Source organism: Callithrix jacchus, chromosome 6 (assembly GCF_049354715.1).
Source record: "Callithrix jacchus isolate 240 chromosome 6, calJac240_pri, whole genome shotgun sequence".
NCBI classification, from domain to species: Eukaryota; Metazoa; Chordata; class Mammalia; order Primates; family Cebidae; genus Callithrix; species Callithrix jacchus.
The window spans coordinates 67660994-67682254 of NC_133507.1; the positions used below are offsets into that span (position 1 = coordinate 67660994).

Sequence of the window (21261 nt, forward strand, 5' to 3'; positions counted from 1 at the left end):
GTGAAAGAGTTTTCAACATATTAAGAGCCAGAGCTGAATGTCCCCTGTATAGACCCCATAATAAACATAGGGACGAGTGATCTTGGCCAGAGATTGAGAAGAAGCCCAACAATGTACTGGAAAGCAAGATCCTGTCTTTTATTTGCCTTCCCTCTTTGACCCTCTTCTCTTACTGATGAACATTTACACCACAGTAGCATATTAATCTAAGGGAGTTTTCAGTTTCTGGGCTGGGCAAGGAGATGTTTCTCAGTAGGGGGTCTCAATGGAATTCCTTGCCATTCTAAATCCATCCTTCCCACACCTTGTTTGTGCCAAGAGTTGTAAACTCTGGGCACCATATTGGTTTGATAGCCTGGAGCTACACACCACCCACCAGTACCCTGCGGGCTCAGTACAAACTGAGCCCAGTTGGGGAGAGTATGCTGGCATGTTGACTGTTTGAAAATTAGAAAGGAGAATCAGCCTCCTGTGTGAAATTTACTTTTAGTATGTTTTGAGGCATAAATTTAGAGGATTATAAGATAAAGAAAAAAATGTAGAGCTTATATTAAATATTGCATGCTAAAATATTCTAAAATGGTCCAACGGGTTACTTATTTTTACAATCCAGATATATCCTTGAAGATTTTATTTTTATTCATTTGTATTACTCTGATTTTGGAAGCCCAGCAAATGCAAAGTGGTTCATTAGTTGAACTCTACTGTAATTACTAAAGCTAATGAGAACAATATTTTGAATGCCAAAGCCAATTTATCAGCTACTTCTTGTAACAGAACAATTTATGTCTTTTTCAGAGGAAGTCTTCAGTGCCTACTCTGCTCTGTGGTGGTCTCCAAACAGCACTTTTTTAGCATATGCCCAATTTAACGACACAGAAGTCCCACTTATTGAATACTCCTTCTACTCTGATGAGTCACTGCAGTACCCAAAGACTGTACAGATTCCATATCCAAAGGTCTGTGCTCCTGTTTGTACAGTGGTTCCATGATTTGATGGGAAAAGAATGGTTTCATTTAATCCCTTCCTGCTAATGAAAATATTGTCAGTCTCTCTTCAACAGCTTGCTGTGATTACTCTTGCTGAAGTCAACAGCATCTGGCAATTTTAAAGTATTTTTATTATCCCAGGAAAGAGTGTGATTTAAGGTTTTGTAATTTCTCCAAAAACTTTGAGGAATGACAAGCAGAAAAAGTGGGGAAAATGCTTTTGAAAGAGATAGGGGGAATGAAAATGTTTGAATGGAGGAAAACAGAGGCTATAATTGAATCAGAAGCTCATCTCATTTGTAGAAGTTGGATTGTGCAATAGATGAAGTTGCAAAGCTCAATTATATATCAGATTGTATTACTAATTAACGGGACACATGACTAGTTTTAGTGGTTCTATTATAGATTTGGCACTAATGTAAATTTTTCGTGTCCTACATTTGGAATAATAGTGTTATGTCTTGGATTTCAAAGCCGTTCTCCCCCTCAGGGTTGCATGTTTACTAAAATTGAAGAGCTTTGTTAAGCAGTGTAAGCTGGGGAAGAGGGGGTTTAGAAGATGGGAACCAAGAATTCTTCACTAGTACCAAAATAATAATGGCCCCAGTGTTGTAGAAAAATCTAATAGTAAATTGTTTTTTCTGTAAGAAATTTGGAAAAGGGGATTTTTATTTTTACCAACTCACTCAATTTGCTTTATGAAGAGCTGCCATTTTAGGAAGACAGAGGAAGTTAAAAGAAAAAAAAAGATCAGAGACTAAATATGGAGATGTGTTTTCAGTGGAATGTTATTTTTTGATGAGCGAAACTGGCACACACAAAAAAACTCCATAAAATGTTCTCACTAAAAATATCATATTATTTCTAACTAATCTGTCAATCGAAGATATATGTGTATATTTAAAAAGGTTTTATAGGTTTTTGTCATAATATTTATCGTAAAGCTCCAACATGGTGAACCTGAATTTAGAGTTGAAATGATGGCTTCCTAATTAACATTGCTGGCTCAGGTAAACTGATTTTTTCCTGGTGGATTGTGTCTTTGGCAGAATCCAAGGTGTTCATCCTGACAGCCATCAAAGACTTTTGGTCTCAGGGAGTCAGGGTATAGTTGCAAATAATAGAGTTGATTTTAAGAGGTTTATCCTTGCTTGCACAAAGTTATAAATTATAAAGATATAAACATTCCTTATTTAAACAGAAGTGCTTTGGACCTTCAGGTTTTATATATATACTGTGTGTGTGTGTGTATATATATATATATATATATATATATATATATATATATATACACACGTATTCTGTTTCTGCCTGACCATGAAAAGGTTGCATTTCATGACTCTCCCTTATGTTCATTTTATTTATATTAAATTGTTGGAACGTGTCTGATTGTGATAATTTTATGGCCATAATGCAGACGTTTTTGTATAGTTTTAAAATGGGTGCAATGATGTTACATTTTTTTTGTCAATACCAATTCTGTGATTGTTTTTTCCTAGGCAGGAGCTGTGAATCCAACTGTAAAGTTCTTTGTTGTAAATACAGACTCTCTCAGCTCAATCACCAATGCAACTTCCATACAAATCACTGCTCCTGCTTCTATGTTGATAGGGTAAGACTCTTGTCCTGAATGCTTGGCTTGTAAACAGTTTTGCACTTTCTAGCGAGAACTTTTCAAAAGTGAATGGCAAAGTGGATTGCAGCCCTTCACTGTGTCATCCCTGCTGGAGGTCATTCATTCTTTCCTTCAGCAACTCTTTGTTGAGCACCTTCACGTCTTCAGGCTGGGCACAACTTTAGAGATGGAGATGACAATGAACAGAGCAGCCAGTCCCTGGTGTCATGGAGCCTACACTCAACTGGGGGAAACAAACAATAACCAGATAAACAAAGAACTGTGTAAAATGCCAGATAGTAAAAAAAATGTGGTGAAGATAACCTGAGCAGAGCAAAATGATGGGGCTGATGAGGGAAGGTCAGGGAAGCCTCTTGGATAAAATGACCTGTGGCAGTGGTGTGAAGAGCAGGAGAGCTCCAGCCACACCGATAGCAGGGGACAGAGGGGATGTGCTTGCGGTGTTGGAGGAACTAGTAAGGAGGCTGGGGTGACTGGATGGAGCCTTCTGAGTGAAGAAGAGAGTGGAGGAGACAAGGTCAGGTCCCACAGAGGCTTGTAAGGCCTAGAGAAATGCAGGGAGTCTGTGGATTAAGTTTAGGGAGCTCCAACGTCATTTTGTGCTCCAAGACTTCACTTGCTGAAATCGTGTCAGTGGTTTGAAATTCTGCTCTGGAGTGTCTTCAGCCCCTTATTTATTTTCCTGTAAAGGAACCACCATACTGGGTACAATTCATGGCTATCTGGTAGCTCCATATTCACTCACTTCCATCATTTATTTGATTTTATTGCTGTTTTTAAATAACTAGCATACATTGAGTACTCACTATGGACCAGATACAGGGATTGTCACATACTTATCTTAGGACTCTTTAAAGTCACCCTGTCTTTCCAACAACTATCATTGTGTGCCTGTTCACAGATAAGAAATGAGGCCTACAGATTAAGAAAATGACCTAGTAGGAATCTGTATTAAAACCTGACTTTCTGGTTTGAAAGAACAAGCTAATAGAGACTGCTTCGTATCTCCCTCTATGTGATTACAGCTGGTGCCCTCACATTCCTGAACGTACCCTCAGAGCAGTATGGGAGCAACCATTTTCTCTGGGGTTACATGAACTACATCAGGAAGGCTGTGGGCTGTGCTCTGTGTTTAGTATTTTGGTTAGAAATACCTATAATAACCCATACATTTGGAGGGAAATCAATTCCATTTTAAAAAAATTTTCGAGTTTATCCAATGGAATAAAAATTTACCCAGAGGTTTTAAAGTCTGCCTTTTGGTTACATCCAGCCACCTCTTTAATCATCATTGATGGGCAGCCTGGGTATCTACTCGCAAATGTCCATAAAAACCCTGTGCCCTTATAGTGCTTGTCATCAGTAGATGATAGAAAACATTCAGATAAATGCTCCCAGGGGTTCTATGAGAGGTATGAGCAATAGAATGGAGGCATTCTGAGGAGGAGAACATGGGCTTTTCATGACCCCAGGATCAAAACATGCCCCCTGGAGAATGTGCAGATTGAGCAGGTTGGTTTCCAACAGGGCACAGTGAGGAGGAAGGACACTAAGATGGAAAAGTCAGGGCTGCCCAGGAAAAGCCCAGCAGAGCCTGGTGTGGCCTTTCAGTCTGTCACTAGTATCTGCCTGTAGGGAGAATGAGCCAAGCATGAGCACCTACTCTGAAAATGATTCCATCTGGAAGGGACTTTAGACCTCATCAATGGTTTATAAACTTTTTAAAGACCTGGAAACCTTTGTTCAAGTGAGATAATATACACAAGTGTATGGCCAGAAAACAAATAGGAGATTGCTTCTCAGTTTTGGCAGGTCTAGCCCTTGTCCTCCCTCCTTCCCGCAGCAATCCTGAGAGCTTAGACAGAACCTGGAGTGGTTCCAGGACACAGTCAGAACACTGCTGTGAGACATGGGTGAGAGAACTGAGGCTCAGAGAGGTAAAGTCATTTGCTCAAGGTCACACAGCAAGTTAGTGTGGAAACTGGGAATGGGACCAAGACCTGTGCCTGCTGGACCAAAATATTTGAATAATTGAGTTAAAAATGTATTGAGTCCTTTTTATAGGCTGGGACTGTGCTCAGTGCTCTACTCTTGCTGTCTCATTTATTCCCCAAAGAGACAAAGTCTTTCCCACTTAGAGATCCTTTTCCAAGGCACAGCGGTGTGAAGTGCTAGGCTCAGGAAACAAGCAATTCTCAGGACGGATTTTTGGCCTTAATGTGAATTTGTCATTAAGTCCTTGTTCTCAGTAGTTCTTTAAGTTGCACTCATGGTGGGAGCTGCCTCACTATGGAGATTTGTGTGAAATGTATATTACCAAAGAATATTGTTTTTTGGAAATGCCACAGGAATGTGTTTTCTAGAGAATTTAAAATATAGCTCTGGTCTCTGTTAACACTGGTAGGGCTGCAGTTTTTCTAGAATTAGACTCTAGATGCTCTCCGGGAAAAATTACTTAGTACATGATGAAGCACCATTTTCTGGCCTCATGCAAAGATCCAGCAGGGCCAATTAAATCCAGGTGAGTTATCCCTCTTAGTAACCTGCCCAGCCTGTTACCTGGTGATTTTCTAGTTCTTGGAGTAGGAAGCCTGGCTGGAATTAATGTCCCTCCTCCTACCTCTGCCCATGTTTTCCTCATTCATTTTCCCATTAAGCTGCGTCCCTTTGCCACAGAGCCTGCAGCAAGTGAAATCCACAGGAGGATGAGGCTGGTTTGCAATTTTGATAGGAATTAGCAGAAACGGGTGGAAGCCCTGCTTCTCTGATAACAAGTGAGAAGGGCAGCCAGGCTGTGTTTCCAACAACCAAGGCCTGAACTTGAACCACAGTGAGCCTCACTGCTACCTGCGCTGATTTAGTGCTAAAGTTGATTAGATTTGTTATGCTGCTAATTTGTGTTTATTGTTCATAATTAGAACTGGAAAGCTTAAAAATTTGAAGGAGAACAGTACACAATGTAGCATCATAAATCTGACTTTTATCTAGAGCAGTACATTCATTGTTGACTATAGGAAGACAGGTTCTATGCAGTAGAGGCCAATCTTACAATCGTATCTCTAGTGTGTAGCAGGTGCCTGGGACATAGCACATACCCAACCAATATTTATAGAATAAATTAATAGATACGCAGAGGGTAGATGGATAGATAAGCAGAGGATGGATGGATGGGTGGATGGATGAATGGATAAGTTATCCAGGTGACTTTGTGTGTCTAGAATAATGGTTCACACTTCCAGCACCATGAATAGACTTCAAAATGACCTTGCATAGAAATCCCTCCGTTTTATGTCTTCACTGCCTCTGCACATTTGGTGGCTTGAAGCTAGGGGATTGAAGAGGGGTACTGAGGTAACCCCACCCAACATCTCTTGAATGGCTCTGGGGCTCATCACACCCAGCTCATGACATACCCCATCCCTGCCCTCTCTGCTCCTGAATGACACAATAGATAAAGCCTCGCTGTGTCTTCTCTGAACTGTTATGACCCCTGGTCTATAAAGCTGTGACATTTCACCTCAGATTGTCACACAGGAGATAAACTGGAAGCTAGTGACACCTGAAAGAGGCACATTAGGGCTTGCATGCTATGACTGTGTGGGTGTACGGGTGCTGCAGCCCTCAGATCTGCTTCATCTCATCCCATCCATTCCTCTCCTGAGGGATTTGTCAGCAAACCTTGGAGGGTTGGCATCCTCATCAGAGCAGAGGGTGGCATGGAGCCCGTGGCCAGCACTAGCAGTACGCCCGCTTCCTCGGGTGATTCACTGAATTAATCATTCCAGGGTTGCAGTTGCTCTTGGTACATTTTTCCCTCCAATATTATTTCCAGTTAGTAATTAATACCTTATTTTAAGTATCCTTAATGTACCAAAAGAGACATTTACACAAATTAAGGGAATTAATAGTACCCAACAGACATTTGTTAAATGCCTACTGTTTGCTAGGCATTATGCTGGGACAAGCACTCACTTTCCAAGGGGATTCTCTGTTGTGTGATTCTCAACAAATCTCTCTCAGTGCGTCCACATATAATTTGCCTTACAATATTTAGTTTATACACAACTCTCTAGAAATAGATTTCTTCTTTGAGTGAGGAACTTAATGTTGAAAAGAAGGAAGAAGGTGAAGCTAGCTAGAAACATTTCCCAAAGGGATGGGTGGAGATTCCATAGACAGAAAAAGTATGAACAGGGAATCTGAAGTCAACAGCTTGAGTTGAATCCTGGCTCCAACACTTCCCAGTGGAATGATAGTGGGCAAGCTACTTAAATCCTCTGCTGTTAAGTTTCTTTATCTGCAGACCATGAACTATAGTACTCACCTCATAGGGTGGTCATGAGCTTATGTCAAGCACTTAGAACAGTTCCTGGCACATAGTAGACTCCACATGGGTGTGAACTCATTATTTTACATCCAGAAATTACTCCATCACTTTAGTATTAAAATCAACCATATTGTCCTTGGACTAATACAGCTGCAGAAGGTAGAAGAGCTTGCTGGCTCATATGTCTAACCTGGGATAAGCTGTCCAGGCTCTCAGGAAGTCCTGGCCTGTAGGGGCTGTCCATCTTCTACCCTACCACAGCCATTACATAAGAAAGCTATTCAGCAATGGCCCCTCTGTTTTTACAGAATAAAAGCAGCATAAAAGCAGCATGCATTGTGCAAAGTATAGAAGATAATCCTGCCGGTTGGATTTTTCTGGTTTTAAGTGGGTACTTAAACTTTTCAGCAAAAAGTACAATTGAGCCATTGGCTTGCTTTATTGATTTATTGATTTATTTAGAGATGGGGTCCCTCTCTTTTGCCCAGGCTGGAGTACAAAGGCGCAATCTCTGCTCACTGCAACCTCTGTCTCCTGGGTTCAATCTATTCTCTTATCTCAGCCTCCCAAGTAGCTGGGATTACAGATGTGCCCCACCACACCTGACCAGTTTTTTGTATTTTTAGTAGATACAGGGTTTTACCATGTTGGCCAGGCTGGTCTCAAACTCTGGAACGCAAGAGATCTGCCCACCTTGGCCTCTCAAAATGCTCGGATTACAAGCATGAGCCACTGTGCCTGGCAGGGTTGTTTTTTTTTTTTATGATTCTTTGACATCTCAGACTGGCATAATCTTGGCTCAGGGCTGCCACTGAAGAGAAGTATGTTTATAAGAAAATTCAAAAATTCCTGTCTGCACCACAGTTGAACTGCCTTGCTGAGCATGCACAGGGTACAGAGTACATCTGGGGTCATCGAGAGTAACCCAGGCCATGCAGGGCCCAGGATCATGAACCTTTGATCTGAAAATGGACAGGGAAGATGACTGATGCATGTGAGTTTCCTGGCTGACTTCCCAAATTCCATTACTCAACGTTTTCAAATGGGGAAAACTTGCTTGTATATTGCTGATTTCTGAACCTGACGTTGAATTTATGACTTTTAGTAGATAGAGCTATTTAGTTTCTTTGTCTGACATCTGCAAATTTTGTGGCCTGAAGCTAGGGGATTGAAGAGGGCGTGTTCTACTGAGGTAACCCCACCCAACATCTGTTGAATGGCTCTGGGGCTCATAATTAGTGATCTACTATTTATGGTCAAAAGTATTCTGCCCACCACCTACCCCTTCACTCTACCAGAACACTTTAAAAAAGGAGAAGAATATTTCTGGAGCCTAAATTCCTAATCAATGCCCATGGAATTTTCAGATGTTGTACATATGTTAGTGGAGAGGCTTTTCCCACCTAGAGAGAGGTACATCAGTTTCATCAGATTGTCCAAAGGATTTTGGCCTGAAAAAAATACACTGATATAGGACAAGGGTTAGCACACCAGGGTTTATGGGCCAAATGCAGCCCACTGCCCATTTCTGTGTGGTCCACAAGTAAGAATGATTTTTACTTTTTTTTTTTTTTTGAGACAGAGTCTCACTCTTGCCCAGGCTAGAGTGCAGTGGCACCATCTCGGCTCTCCGCAACCTCCATCTCCCGGGTGCAAGCAAGTCTCCTGTCTCAGCTTCCTGAGTAGCTGAGATTACAAGTCTGTGCCACCACACCTGGCTAACTTGTATTTTTAGTACAGGCAGGCTTTTGCCATGTTGGCCAGGCTGGTCTTGAACTCCTGAACTCAGATGATCCGCCCAGGTTTTACATTTTTAAGTGGTTGGGGGCAAAAATCAAAAGAGTAATAATATTTCATGATACATGAAAACTTAAAGAAATATACATTTTAGCTTTTCAGTGGAACATTAAATGAACTCATTCATTTAATTATGGTCTCTGGCTGCATTTGTGCTACAAAGGCAGAGCAGAGTAATGACAGAGAAGAGGTGGACCACAAAGCTTAAAATACTTACTACCTGACGCTAAGCTGGAAAAGTTTTCCAACCTCTGGTTTAAAAAACTATTTCAGAAAGCTTCCTCTTCTATCGTGCTTTTCATACTTCCATTATCTTTGCATGGATTTACTGCCTGTCTTGGGTAAAGTGTATTTGCCTTTCCATGTTCTCATTTAGCTCCCCTGCATTGGGCAGATGCAGAAGCTCAGACTGGATGAGCGACTGTGTTCCTGGGCATGGAAAGAGGCGGTTGCATCCTCAGCCCCTGCAGCTTTGCGGTTTATGACGAACACAATGAAACTGGCGAGAGTGGTGTGGGAGAAGTAGGTTTCCAAGAAGATATTGCAGATGAGGAGACATTTAGGCCAAGACTTAAGGAAGTTAGAGCACAGCAGCCACTTCAGAATGAAGGGCAAGACTGAACAAAGAGGGGGCAACCAGAGAGCCTCATGGTGTGTTCAAGAGAATACCAGCCACCCAGATTAGGTAGTACATAGGTTCTTCAGAAGCAAGAAAAAGGACTGAAATGAAAAGGCGTCCCTATTTTCGGAAATGCTGTGCTCTGCTTCTGGGTGAAGGGATTTGGTCTTCTTTCAGTACCTGCACCTTGCGGCAGGGTAGCCTGGAAGCTCGGTGTCGCTGGGTGCATTCACACATTAAGTGTTCCCAGCTGTAAAATGGGGATGATGAAGCTATGAGCAGCTTAAAGGGCTTTATCCAGGACCTGACCCACCCCGAGTGCCCAGTAAATGTTTGTTGTGTGATTAAATGTCTGTGAAGGGAGTGGAGACTGGAATTGAGCTGTGAATTCTGAGGAAGGACAAAGCTATGTTCCTTCAGTATGACAATATGACAGGTTCCACAGGTCAGGAGAGTGCTTTCCTTTCTTCAGTGCTGCATTCCACAGACAAGTAATTAGTACTTGTGTTAAGCCGGGCATTCCACTAGGCTCTGGGGACACCCTGTGAAAGAGCTTGCAGTCAAGCAAGGAGAGGGGTAGGCCCAGCCTGTAAAGGAGGGAGCAAGTGGATTGTATGAGAGCATTTGGGATGGGGAGAAGATACGGCCACCAGACCAGGCTGGAAGAAGGGGATGAACACACTCATTTGGAACCTTCTGACCAAAAAGAGCAAGGCTGCGATCAGACACTCGAGAGCAGGGATTTGTAAACAGTCATCCAAAACCACACTGGGGGAGGAGGAGGGAGCAAAAACATAAAATAAACTATCCACAGCCAATAACGTGAGGGAGAAGCAGAAAAGTAGACTATGAATTCCATGCATTTCACTATAAATCAGAAGGTGGTGCCAAAACTTCTAAGTATGTGTTGGGGAGGATGCACTGCTAGAGATACTTCTGTTTACATAAATTTATGTTAAAATACCACAGGGTTCTTTCATTTTTTCGCAGGGTTCATGTTTTGACTCTTGAGAAACATCTTTTTAGAACATACTTCTTTGATTTTCAAAGTTTGTGGAGGTGTGAGTCAATTTTTTCCCTTTTGAAAATGAAGTTGAGAAAAGGGTCAGATGTCATCTCACCCTAATAGAAAGAATTTTCTGGAGAAGCACATCGAATTACCAGAAATACTCAAATCTTAGCCAGTGTCCACAGCCTCACTTCCCTCAAGACAGCAGAAAGTAGATGTGAAAACATCACCCTTGACTTGCTGGCACCACCAAAGGCCAAGTTGAGGACTTGATAAATCCTGAGCTCCTGGTTTGAGTCACACATATTAAGCCACTATAGCATATTGTTGCTGCTTTTCCTGCTGGATGTATTTCAATTATCATTCCAAGTTAAATTGCATTTTAATTTTTAAGAAAAGGTAAAATATTATGATATTAAGTGGTTTCATTAACCATTTATAATTCTTCTTCCCATTAAGATTGATTTCTGTTCACTGAGTAAAATGTCTGTTTGAACCAAGGTCTGGCAATAGTTGTATTCATTCTCTCTCTGTCCTTCCTTCCTTTCTTCCTTCTAGGGATCACTACTTGTGTGATGTGACATGGGCAACACAAGAAAGAATTTCTTTGCAGTGGCTGAGGAGGATTCAGAACTATTCAGTCATGGATATTTGTGACTATGATGAGTCCAGTGGAAGATGGAACTGCTTAGTGGTGAGACTGAATGGGGATGTTCTGCTTTTAAGACAACATGTGATCAGAGGGTCTATGCAGTCAGGGAGAGTGAAGGCTGGAAGTCAGGAAATGAGGTTTGAGTTTCTCTTCTTTCTGAATCTGTCTGATCCAGAGGCAAGAAAATCTTGAATAAAACTCCTAGATAACCTGCCATCCTGAGGTGCTTGTATTTCTCCTATTCTGACTAGTCATACAGTTTTAGTTATGGATAGTATCACTTGGGAAGGGAAGAGGAGGTGACTGGAAACCCACAAGATAGAATCTGATATTAATATTTTAAAAACCAAGGAGGGCCAGCCGCTGCAAGCTCAGCAGTGTGTTTTAATAAAGATAATATAGGCAATGAGGAATAACTGGCTGAGTGTGAGCTAAACAAAACAAATATGGTGAGGCCACAAACCCATTACCATACTGTCACTGCCTTTAAGCAGGAAACAGCATTAGAATGCAAATAAATAATTACCAGTCTGAGATGGTGGCAACCCAGAGGCTGACTCTGTTCATCCAACCTTGAGGTGCTGAGAGGCTTCTAGCCAGGAGACCACGAGGTCCAACCAGAATAGTGGTCAAAGTTAAAGTCCCTCTGGGAGCCCGCAACTTAGGAGGGGTGGATCCTGGAAGAGGTTTGCTGGTGTATGCCAAAGACACCTCCCTAATTCCCCTTATCTAGTCACGGACCCTGTGCCTACACACCTCCCCTCCCTGCTCCGATCCTGGCTAGGCTCAGGGAGGATTCTCATCTCCCAGAACTGGAGTCCCAAGTATCTCGATTCACTTATTTATTTACGCAAGAAACATAGAATGCCTGTTATGTTTCAAGCCCTGTGCTAAGCTATGGATTTTTCTAAAAAGTGAATTAGTCAGCATGCCTGCCCCCAAAATGTTTCTGTTCTAGTTTGGAATGTTATCAAAATAAATAATAAGAACTACCACTTATAGTATGCCAGGCACTGTGGAAGCTGAGGATCAATGTTTAAAGAGCTGGCTCAGGTCACAGGGCATAGTCAGAATTTAAACTGCAAAACTCAAGCTCTTTGCTTGCTGCCAATGAAATCCTCATAATATCAAGTTTGTGCCATAAAAAGGGTTCAACCAAGGTACAGAGGAAACAGGGCAAAAGATGATGATCAGCGCTGCTGAGGGCAGGCAGAGTGAGAAGGGAATGACATAGGTGAGCTATAGAGTAGCCTGGGATAATAAGTTGCCATATGCTGAGCAGATAAGGGCAAAAGGCTGTATAAGCAGAGGGCTGTGCAAAGGCATCGAATGTGAATAGCTTGGAGCATTCAGGGACTAGGGACTGGGGGAGAGGCACAGTGGGGAGTACTGAGGCTGGGGATATAGATGAAGGCTCAGGTGCCATTCTGGGAGTTTGGACTTACCTCGTAAGAAATGGGGAATTGTTTCAAGGTTTTAGACAAGGAGTATCACAATGAGACAGACGTATCTATTGCTAACTAAGGTCAACAGAGAAGAGAGCAGGATCTCCAAGGAGATTCTGGCAACAGACCCAGGGCAACCTGCTGAGGACATGAACAAAGTCCTTAGCAGTAGAAAAGGACAGAGAAGTCAAAGAACTAGGTGACAAGAGCTGAAGGAGGTGACTATGAGGAGGGCAGGAATCCTACATCTCTGGCTTGGGTGAGCAGGCAGGTGCCACTAACTAGAAGAAGAAGGAAGGAGTAGAACAGACTGGTAGGACAGAGGAAAACAAATGAAATTCCCTTTAGTATTGTACATGCTGGATTTAAAACACGAGTGGAGCTTCCAAAATGACCCAGGCTAGAACTTTAGGCAAGAGAGGCAAATGATCTAATGTAGTGACTTGAAAGATACTAACATAAATCAAAATATATACATGGAGAGAGTTTCCAATTATTATAAGTATAGCTCTATTTATATTACCACAATTATGGCTACAGATTTCATCTTACTTCTCTTTGAAATGTTGTTATTGTATCTTTCCCTTTCTAGGCATGGCAACACATTGAAATGAGTACTACTGGCTGGATTGGAAGAGTAAGTGTTATGAGTTGTGGGGTTTTATGGATGAGTCAGCTACTCAGCTATTTGATATATAGTTATTCAAAACTAGGGCTCTAAGTGATATGTTATTAATAGCGATATTAGTTAACCTATTTCTCAAAATATGTAAATGTGCCCTAAAGAGATATCATTTTGTAGAGAATATATAACACACACAGTTGGAAAAAGTAAAAGGATAAGTAAAAAATCAAAAGCAGAGACGATAAAACACAATGCACTCCTGGCAAGTTGTGGCTCCAAGCTAGTTAAAGGGCAACCGTTGCTGAAAGTCGGCCAACGTGTCCAATATGCTCATTGACCTCACATTTGAAGTTATGTGCCTTAAAGGCAGAAAACACAGATTCTGTGTCCAGCCTGCACAGGTGCCTAAGGAGATGTGACTACAACCAGCAGAAAAACTCAGCAGCAACCACGCGGTGCCTGCTATGCACCTCTCTTTGGAGAAAATCATACTTGCGGGTTCATGCTTTATTAGGTGTCTGGATGCAGAGCTTTATACAGGAAACTGTGGTGACCCTCAGGGACTCGTCATGCTTCTCAGTCCCACTGAGTTATATGCACATTGTGCAGAATTACTACCCAGATTGCTACAAGACCATGGAATGTAATGAGTTGATGAAGGAACTCCAGTCATCATGTCATCTTGCATAGTAGATGAGGAATGAATCTCACTTAATTTTTGCGATCATTTTCATTAAGCTCCTTTTAAGATAGAAAGGAAGTGACCCCCCAAATGTAAAGATTTTACATCTCTTGGGTCACAGAGGTGAGGTTCTCAGTCCAAGAAGACAACCCCTTCCAGCTGGGCTTGGAGCTCTGGCAGCATTCACACGTCCTTTTTCTTCAGGCATTGATTGGGCAGAGGGGAGAGGTTTGCCAACATGAAAAGTGGTTTCCTCCATGGCAAGAGACACGCTACACTTCCTCACGACTCTTTGAAAAAAATATGTTTTTTCCTCTCTGTATTTAACCAGACAGATGCCACTTTTCACACATTTCTACTAGGCACAACTCCATCCAGGGGAAACAGGGAAATGTATTAAAAAGATAAGGCTGTGAACACAGGTCTAGAGAGGGGAATGTGTTTCAAAGCTCTGTAATGAGAACACCAAGTATACCGCACGCCTCAGCTTGCTCCATAAATGAATTCGCTTTGAATCACTAAATAGAAGAGGGAAGCATTTTTCTTCCTTCCCAAAATGGGAGCTGATGAGAGAGGAAACATCGAGGGTGAAGTGAACCAACAATTTTAAAAGACCATCTCCTACCTGCTCTCAAATGTAGCTAGGAAATCGAAATCGTAAAGCAACGTCCTCCTTTCAGGCTGGGATAGACTCCCTTCTACCTAAATTGCATTATGTTCTGAGTACTATCTTTTATTGAACTGTAAAAAAATGAAAATTTTGTTCTATATTTCTATAAAAATATTTTTTGTGAATTGTTGATCATATTTAACAAAATGAAAAGGCTTGTAATAAAAATAACTACATGAATGCTTTTATATGAAGTATAAAACAGACATTTCTTATGGCATATAGTCCAGAAATGGTTTAATACTAAATCTGACTTTCAAAAAGAAATATGTGTAAAAATGGGAAAGAAAAATATCCCATAATTATAAACCACCCGAACCTGAAATAATAAAAAATACTATGTCTGTTTCGAGAGAGCACATTTGTGACACTGAGGAAATTTACTACTTCAAAGTGAAAGGTTAATGCCATTTTCCAGGTGCCTGCAGTCAGAAGTCATAGTTATCATCCATAAAGAAAAGATGTCTCCAAATCAGCAACAACTTCTATTTATTGTTTTCTACAAACCTCTTTATGTGCATTCTCTCATTTACTGCTCACAAAAACTACCTATGAGTATGGTCTCTTGTTCATATTTTATAGAAAGAGAATCTTCTTTTTGAGAAACTCTACTTTCATTTGGCATATAAATGGAGCATGGATTTTTGAGCATAGGTTTTGGGGAGGACTTTCTAAAATTAAAGTTGGTAGTGAGATGAGACCCTGTGCCTTAATGTTCTTTGGTTCTCTATTATTTTCTAGTTTAGGCCTTCAGAACCTCATTTTACCTCTGATGGTAATAGTTTCTACAAGATCATCAGCAATGAAGAAGGTTACAGACACATTTGCTATTTCCAAATAGATAAAAAAGTGAGTATCATAACATAATTTATTTCATGTTGACCTCCTTTTTTTCTGAAACCAACTTGAAGTGGAAATCATTTCGTAAAGTGGATCAATGTGTATAAAAAATCAGACAAATTCAAACTCCTCAGTGGTGTATTGTATAATGTGGAATGGGGCGGGGAAACCCCACAAGAAAATTTAAGGTTATTTGAATTCCTGATATAAATGATTTAACCCTCCACTTTAAAAAGAGTCTCTAATCAATCTCTTTTTTAAAAAAATCAGGACTGTACATTTATTACAAAAGGCACCTGGGAAGTCATCGGGATAGAAGCTCTAACCAGCGATTATCTGTGAGTATTGTAACAATCGATAGGATATAAACCTACTTGTCATAATCATGCCCTCTTTGCCCAGAAGCAGGGAAAAAAATCTCCTACAGATAAAGAGTAGTCTTTTTGGAATGTGTTCAATACTTTTTTTCTTTTTAACATACGGAAGCCTTAATGATTTTCACATGTGCTTAGCAGATTTGATACCATGCCACCAGGCAGCTCTACCTCTCGCTCTTACCTGCTTTACAAGAGCTGCATCCTCTTTTACTTTAATGTGGTGGAACGCTGAACTAGCAATCAGGGGCATTTTGTTAAATTTCAGCTTGCACTGATTTTTTGCAAGGCTTGGAAAGGCAATTTTATCTGTCCTTGTCCCAGTCTTACTCTTTGCAAAATGGAAAGCTTTGCAGAAGCTTTCAACTGCCATATATGAGTTGGTAGAAAAGGGGGTGTTATTTTTCATTAGAATCTTAGGCACTTCTATGATTCTTCATTGGTCTAATCATGGAGGAATTTTGCCACTGAACGAAGCAGTTTTTGAAGACCCTCTTCAGCAGTGACTCTGCTGCTCTCAGGAACGTGGGGCTCCTGCCATCTAGTAGCTTATGTTATGAGACAGAAAATACAGCAATCCAGATCAATGAGTGGGGTCTAAACTTCAGGCTAGCCATTCCAGTCCTATTTTTCTGTCAAAAGCCTTCTTTTGAGTTTTTACTTCTCACTCTAATTAAGGAAGAAATCCCTGGTTTTACATATTTTAGTCTGTTAAGAACAAGACCTTTCTGTGTAGAGAGGATGGAGAAAAATGGCTTCTGCAGGGTGAGGGATGGGGAAGCGATGGCAGAGGGCGGCAGGCACCCATGCATGGGCTGGGTGCTCACTCAGGGTTGGGGTCTGAGTGCTGTGGAATGCCTCTGACTTCTTTAAAAAATGTAATTAATATATGTTTCATTTTTTCTCTTCCCAGATACTACATTAGTAATGAATATAAAGGAATGCCAGGGGGAAGGAACCTTTATAAGTAAGAGCTCTGTCAAGTTGTTGACTTGAGTCATTTTAGCTGACGAACAATTTCTGAACTCTATTTTTATTTTTTGCCTTGTCCTAACTAATACTAAACTGGTATTGCTGTTGAGCACTTTTTATTCCTTCGTAAGTCAATCTGCATGTCCACAAAAGAGAATGGCTTTATTCGATGCTCTGTGATATTTCCAAATAATGGGAGGTTTGAGGTTATTATTAATTCATGTATTTATTTCATGTTAAAAAAAAAAAGAGGCCTGAAGATTGTGTTGGCATTCTATCTTTGCAACTAGAATAAGGCTTTATTCAGTTCTTTCCTTTCACTTATCTTTTCACCAAGCACTTAATTTCCACTGTTGGTTTTACAGAATTCAACTTAGTGACTATACAAAAGTGACATGCCTTAGTTGTGAGCTGAATCCGGAAAGATGTCAGTACTATTCTGTGTCATTCAGTAAAGAGGCAAAATATTATCAGCTGAGATGTTCCGGTAAGTCTGAGCTCCCTGGGAGGGAGGGCAGTCACCACTGTTACTTCAAAGCAGCTCCCTCTGTTCCTTTAGAATCTGAGGAGCTCTTGAAATCACCTAAGTCCCCTTCTCTTCAGTCACAGTTAAGTAGGGAGTTTCAACAATATTTTCTTACCCTTCTCACTGAGAGACTTGCATAGCTTGCTTTAGACTGAACACACACACACTCATGCACAATCACACACCCTTGTGTATTACAGAAGCACTTCAGCCTTAAATACATACATAATGGGGGGGGGTTAAATGATTATTTTATGCACTCATCCCTTTCAATGAGAAAAATATATGTAGCTGGTGCATGTCACCCAACATACTCACCGCTCCATCTTCTGCTGTTGCTATTGCTATTATTTATTATAAATGAAGAAACCCTGGCAAGGAGTGGCCAAGTGACTTACACAGGTGGTCACACAGTGAGTTACAGGCATGACAGGACTTAAAACAGGCCTCTGCCTCCTGAGCCCTCCCTTTTAAACAGTATGTGAGGTTACTTCTCAAAATTGGAGAAAGGATCTTGATATTCTGAAAAGAACTCTCAATAGCACAAATAAATAGTGTTTTCAAACCAATTACCTGAGTCTTCCCTCACTAGTATATTTTATTATTATGCTTTCCTTTATGGTTCTTTACTATGACTGTTTTTAGTAATTATTCCTTGGGCATGTGTTCTATTCTAAGCACTGTGCTAAAAGCTTTATATTCATGATCTTGTTTAATCTTTAAGAAAGCTCTATCAAGCAGATATTATTATCCTCATTTTATATGTGAGGAAATCAAAGCACAGCTATGTTGTCCTAAGTTATACAGACAGTAAAGCCAGAATCCATCCCCAGGTCTGTATAGTACCTTCACTGTGGTTCTGATTCAGTATAAAAATTAATATTATCATCCAAATGCATGAAATTAAAGAGCTCACAAAATAGCTTTTCTATACATTACCTTCCACTCCGCAACTACCACAGTTGGGATAAATAGTGACGATATGGGCTTGTGAGAAAAACACTTTTGCATGCCAGAAAGAAATTGCTTATCCAAGTCAGGCACTGTGCAGATGTGCTGCCTGGCTCTGGGACTCCTTGGGAGTGGGGGTAGCGGGGGGGGGGGGAACCCGCCCCTCCCTAGGGAGGCTGACTCCAGGGCTCTGCAGCCCACCTGAGCAGGGCCTGAAAAACCCTGTGGTTATCCTGAGATCACAGCTTTAGAGTGAAGAAGAATAACAGCTCACATTCTCCCTTGCAGATGAGTATATTAGGCTGAGATGATAATGTGCCCAAGGGCCCAGCAGGGCACAGTTTCATTTCCCACTTTATTCTACTGAGCCCTGTGCCTTTCCAGTAACACCTCTTACACTCAAGTTGCAACTATTTTAAGGAAGGGGGAAGGAGAAACAGCTAACATTTATTAAACTTCTTATCCATTATAATGTTTATATGTTCTATCAAAGTTAAATGATAGAAAATGATATTTTTGAAAAGTCATGTAGACTATCTTTTCTAAAAAAATATTCATCTAAAACAATTTCCCCCTGATTGTGTTAACAGGTCCTGGTCTGCCCCTTTATACTCTACACAGCAGCACGAGTGATAAAGGTATTTTCTCATATTTTACTCTTCATTTGTTTTTAAGAAAGTGTTAATAAGACCAACATGTACTTAGCATTGTGTGATTTTCTTTGGCTTTGTGTCTTGACAATGAGTAGACCACAAGCCTTATAAACTGAAGTATGTGTAGTCTGATCAGTGAGTTTCGTGTTTGCTCATTATTGTACTGCATAATCCACATTTTTCACATTGCAAGGACTGTCTGCTGTCTCCTATATTTCTTTAGAGCTGAGAGTCCTGGAAGATAATTCAGCTTTGGATAAAATGCTGCAGAATGTCCAGATGCCCTCCAAAAAGCTGGACTTCGTTATTTTGAATGAAACAAGTAAGTTAAATTCCTTTAACTTACATGAATAATAATTTTCATGGAAACACCAATGCGCTCTAACTAAATATAGTAATTTGATCTGAAAATATATATTTTATATTATATATAAATCTAATTTAGAAGGTTACTTCTCCATGAAATGTTTTGTCACAAGAACCACTAGTGATACATCCTTTTGTCTTAAAATACAATACCATTCTGCATAAAACTTCTTCTGTCAAAAGGGAAGGGATTTGGAGAACATGCTGTATTGCTAGTTCAGTTTTATCACATTAGTGATTCTATTCTATTAGTGTTAATTGTGTTTAACTTAATGATATCCTAATGTATTTCACCTTTAACCCAAAGAAAGCAAGGATATCTGAGAAAGTTGTATAAAACAATTCATGTTGGCTATAAAATGTTAAAACTTCAGTCTCAGGAGAGAAATTTTGAATTTTTCCAAACCCTCCTGACATCCCATAGTGTGGTCCCTGGCCTGGTTGTGTAATTATGGATTATATTCAAAGACCAGTAAGAACAATGGGTTTCTTTGAGTAGAAAAAATCTTATTTATTGTTTGTTTTTCTTTATTTTTTTTTTCCACTAAAGGCTAACAGCCTATAGGGGAGGGAGGAATCTATTATATTAGGATTGATTCATTTTAGGCTTTTAAAAAAGTTTAGGATAATAGAAAAGCTTCAACACATCTAATTTTAAATATCAGGAAAAGCACAGGAAAGTATAGCATCCTCATGAAGAACAGTTTAGAGCAGTGCTACTCAAACTGAATGTGCATGTGAGTCACCTGGGACCTTGTTAACATGCACATTCTGACCCAGCAAGTCAGGAAAGGTCCAGGATTCTGCATTTGTAATAAGCTTCTAGGTAATGCTAGTGCTACTGACCCTTGAGCCGCATGTAAGTGGTAACAGCTTAGAGTGTTCCAGAGCTAACGTTTACAGCCTGGTACAGAAAGCACTGAATACTGAGCTGTGACATTCTGTTTCAGTTGTGAACACCAGGGAGCCCCTGTAGGTTTTAGGGTCAGGGAAGCCACATGAGTAGATGGATGACTTAATACAGGATGTCAGATGAAGCTATGGGGGTGGAGACGACTTATTGGGAGGTGGTTATCAACATTCAAACTACAGAAATGAGGCATGAATGGTGGGTCGGGGAGGAGGGAGCTGGGAAGGCAGGACTCTGAGAAAAGAAAGAACACCCCAAATAGAAGACTGTGCATCTCCAAAAAAGTGGGACTGAAACACCTTCCCATCAACTAATGCCAATTCAAACAAAGCAGAGATCAAATGATGGGTTTCACATATTCATTAAAAATGTCGTGGTCAACTGATAGTTTGGTATTTTATTGAAATTATAATAGAGACTTAAATTTTGCTCTTACAAGCACATTCAATCAGAAGGCATAACAGTAGTCAGCAAAATATAAATTGAAGAAAAATCTATGTATAAATTTTCCTCTCAAATCTTTCTTTTATTTTCAAGTAAAATAATTGTAACAAACATAAACAAAAAGGAAGATAAATGTCAGGAAAAAAATAGCTCTAGAGATAAGGATTTTTTTTTTTCCTACAATTTAAATCTACTGAATCTGGAATAATCTTATTTAAATGTGGAAAAACTCTTTTTTATAGATCTAGTAGTATAACTCATCTTTTATTTGGGAGTAAAGGAAACTGACTCATTATTTAGGGACAAATTTATTAAACTGATGTTAAATCAAGCGCAGAGAATGAAACAGATCCGTGGGAGATCATACAGAATGTACGCAACAGTTTGCTCCATATAAACCCGATCTCATTCTGTGAAACACAGAGCTGAAAATGGGAACTCAGCTTTGCGGTCTGGGATGGCAATAAGAATTACAAAAATGTTATTAAATCAGAATTCTAAAATAGATCTGGGGCCAACTAAAAATCCTAAACAGCTTCAAGAAAATTCAAGAAGAGGAAAACATTTTGGAGGAAAACTTAGAACATAAGCCATAAACAAACTAGATAAGTAGATCGGATGCCAAAGAACAGAATCATAAAAACAAAACATTAGAAATTCTAAGATGCACTTTTATTTTACTAGGCACCAATGTATTTAATAGATACATTAGAAACAACTTTATGTTTTAACATTAACTAGTATTTTAACCTGAAAGAAAATGTTGTTATATC

General features: G+C 40.2%; 1 protein-coding gene across 2 annotated transcripts in view; it reads left to right on the top strand.

Annotated features, from left to right (window-relative positions):
* Positions 1-21261, top strand: part of DPP4 (dipeptidyl peptidase 4) — an 82498-nt gene that overhangs the window by 38919 nt on the left and 22318 nt on the right. For both annotated transcript variants that reach the window (XM_002749392.6, XM_017973435.4), the window contains exons 9-18: positions 799-959; positions 2490-2602; positions 10937-11072; positions 13068-13112; positions 15194-15301; positions 15563-15630; positions 16580-16633; positions 17004-17125; positions 18706-18753; positions 18992-19090. In XM_002749392.6, the coding sequence (XP_002749438.1) occupies positions 799-959; positions 2490-2602; positions 10937-11072; positions 13068-13112; positions 15194-15301; positions 15563-15630; positions 16580-16633; positions 17004-17125; positions 18706-18753; positions 18992-19090 (954 nt within the window). The remainder of the gene's footprint in view (positions 1-798; positions 960-2489; positions 2603-10936; positions 11073-13067; positions 13113-15193; positions 15302-15562; positions 15631-16579; positions 16634-17003; positions 17126-18705; positions 18754-18991; positions 19091-21261) is intronic.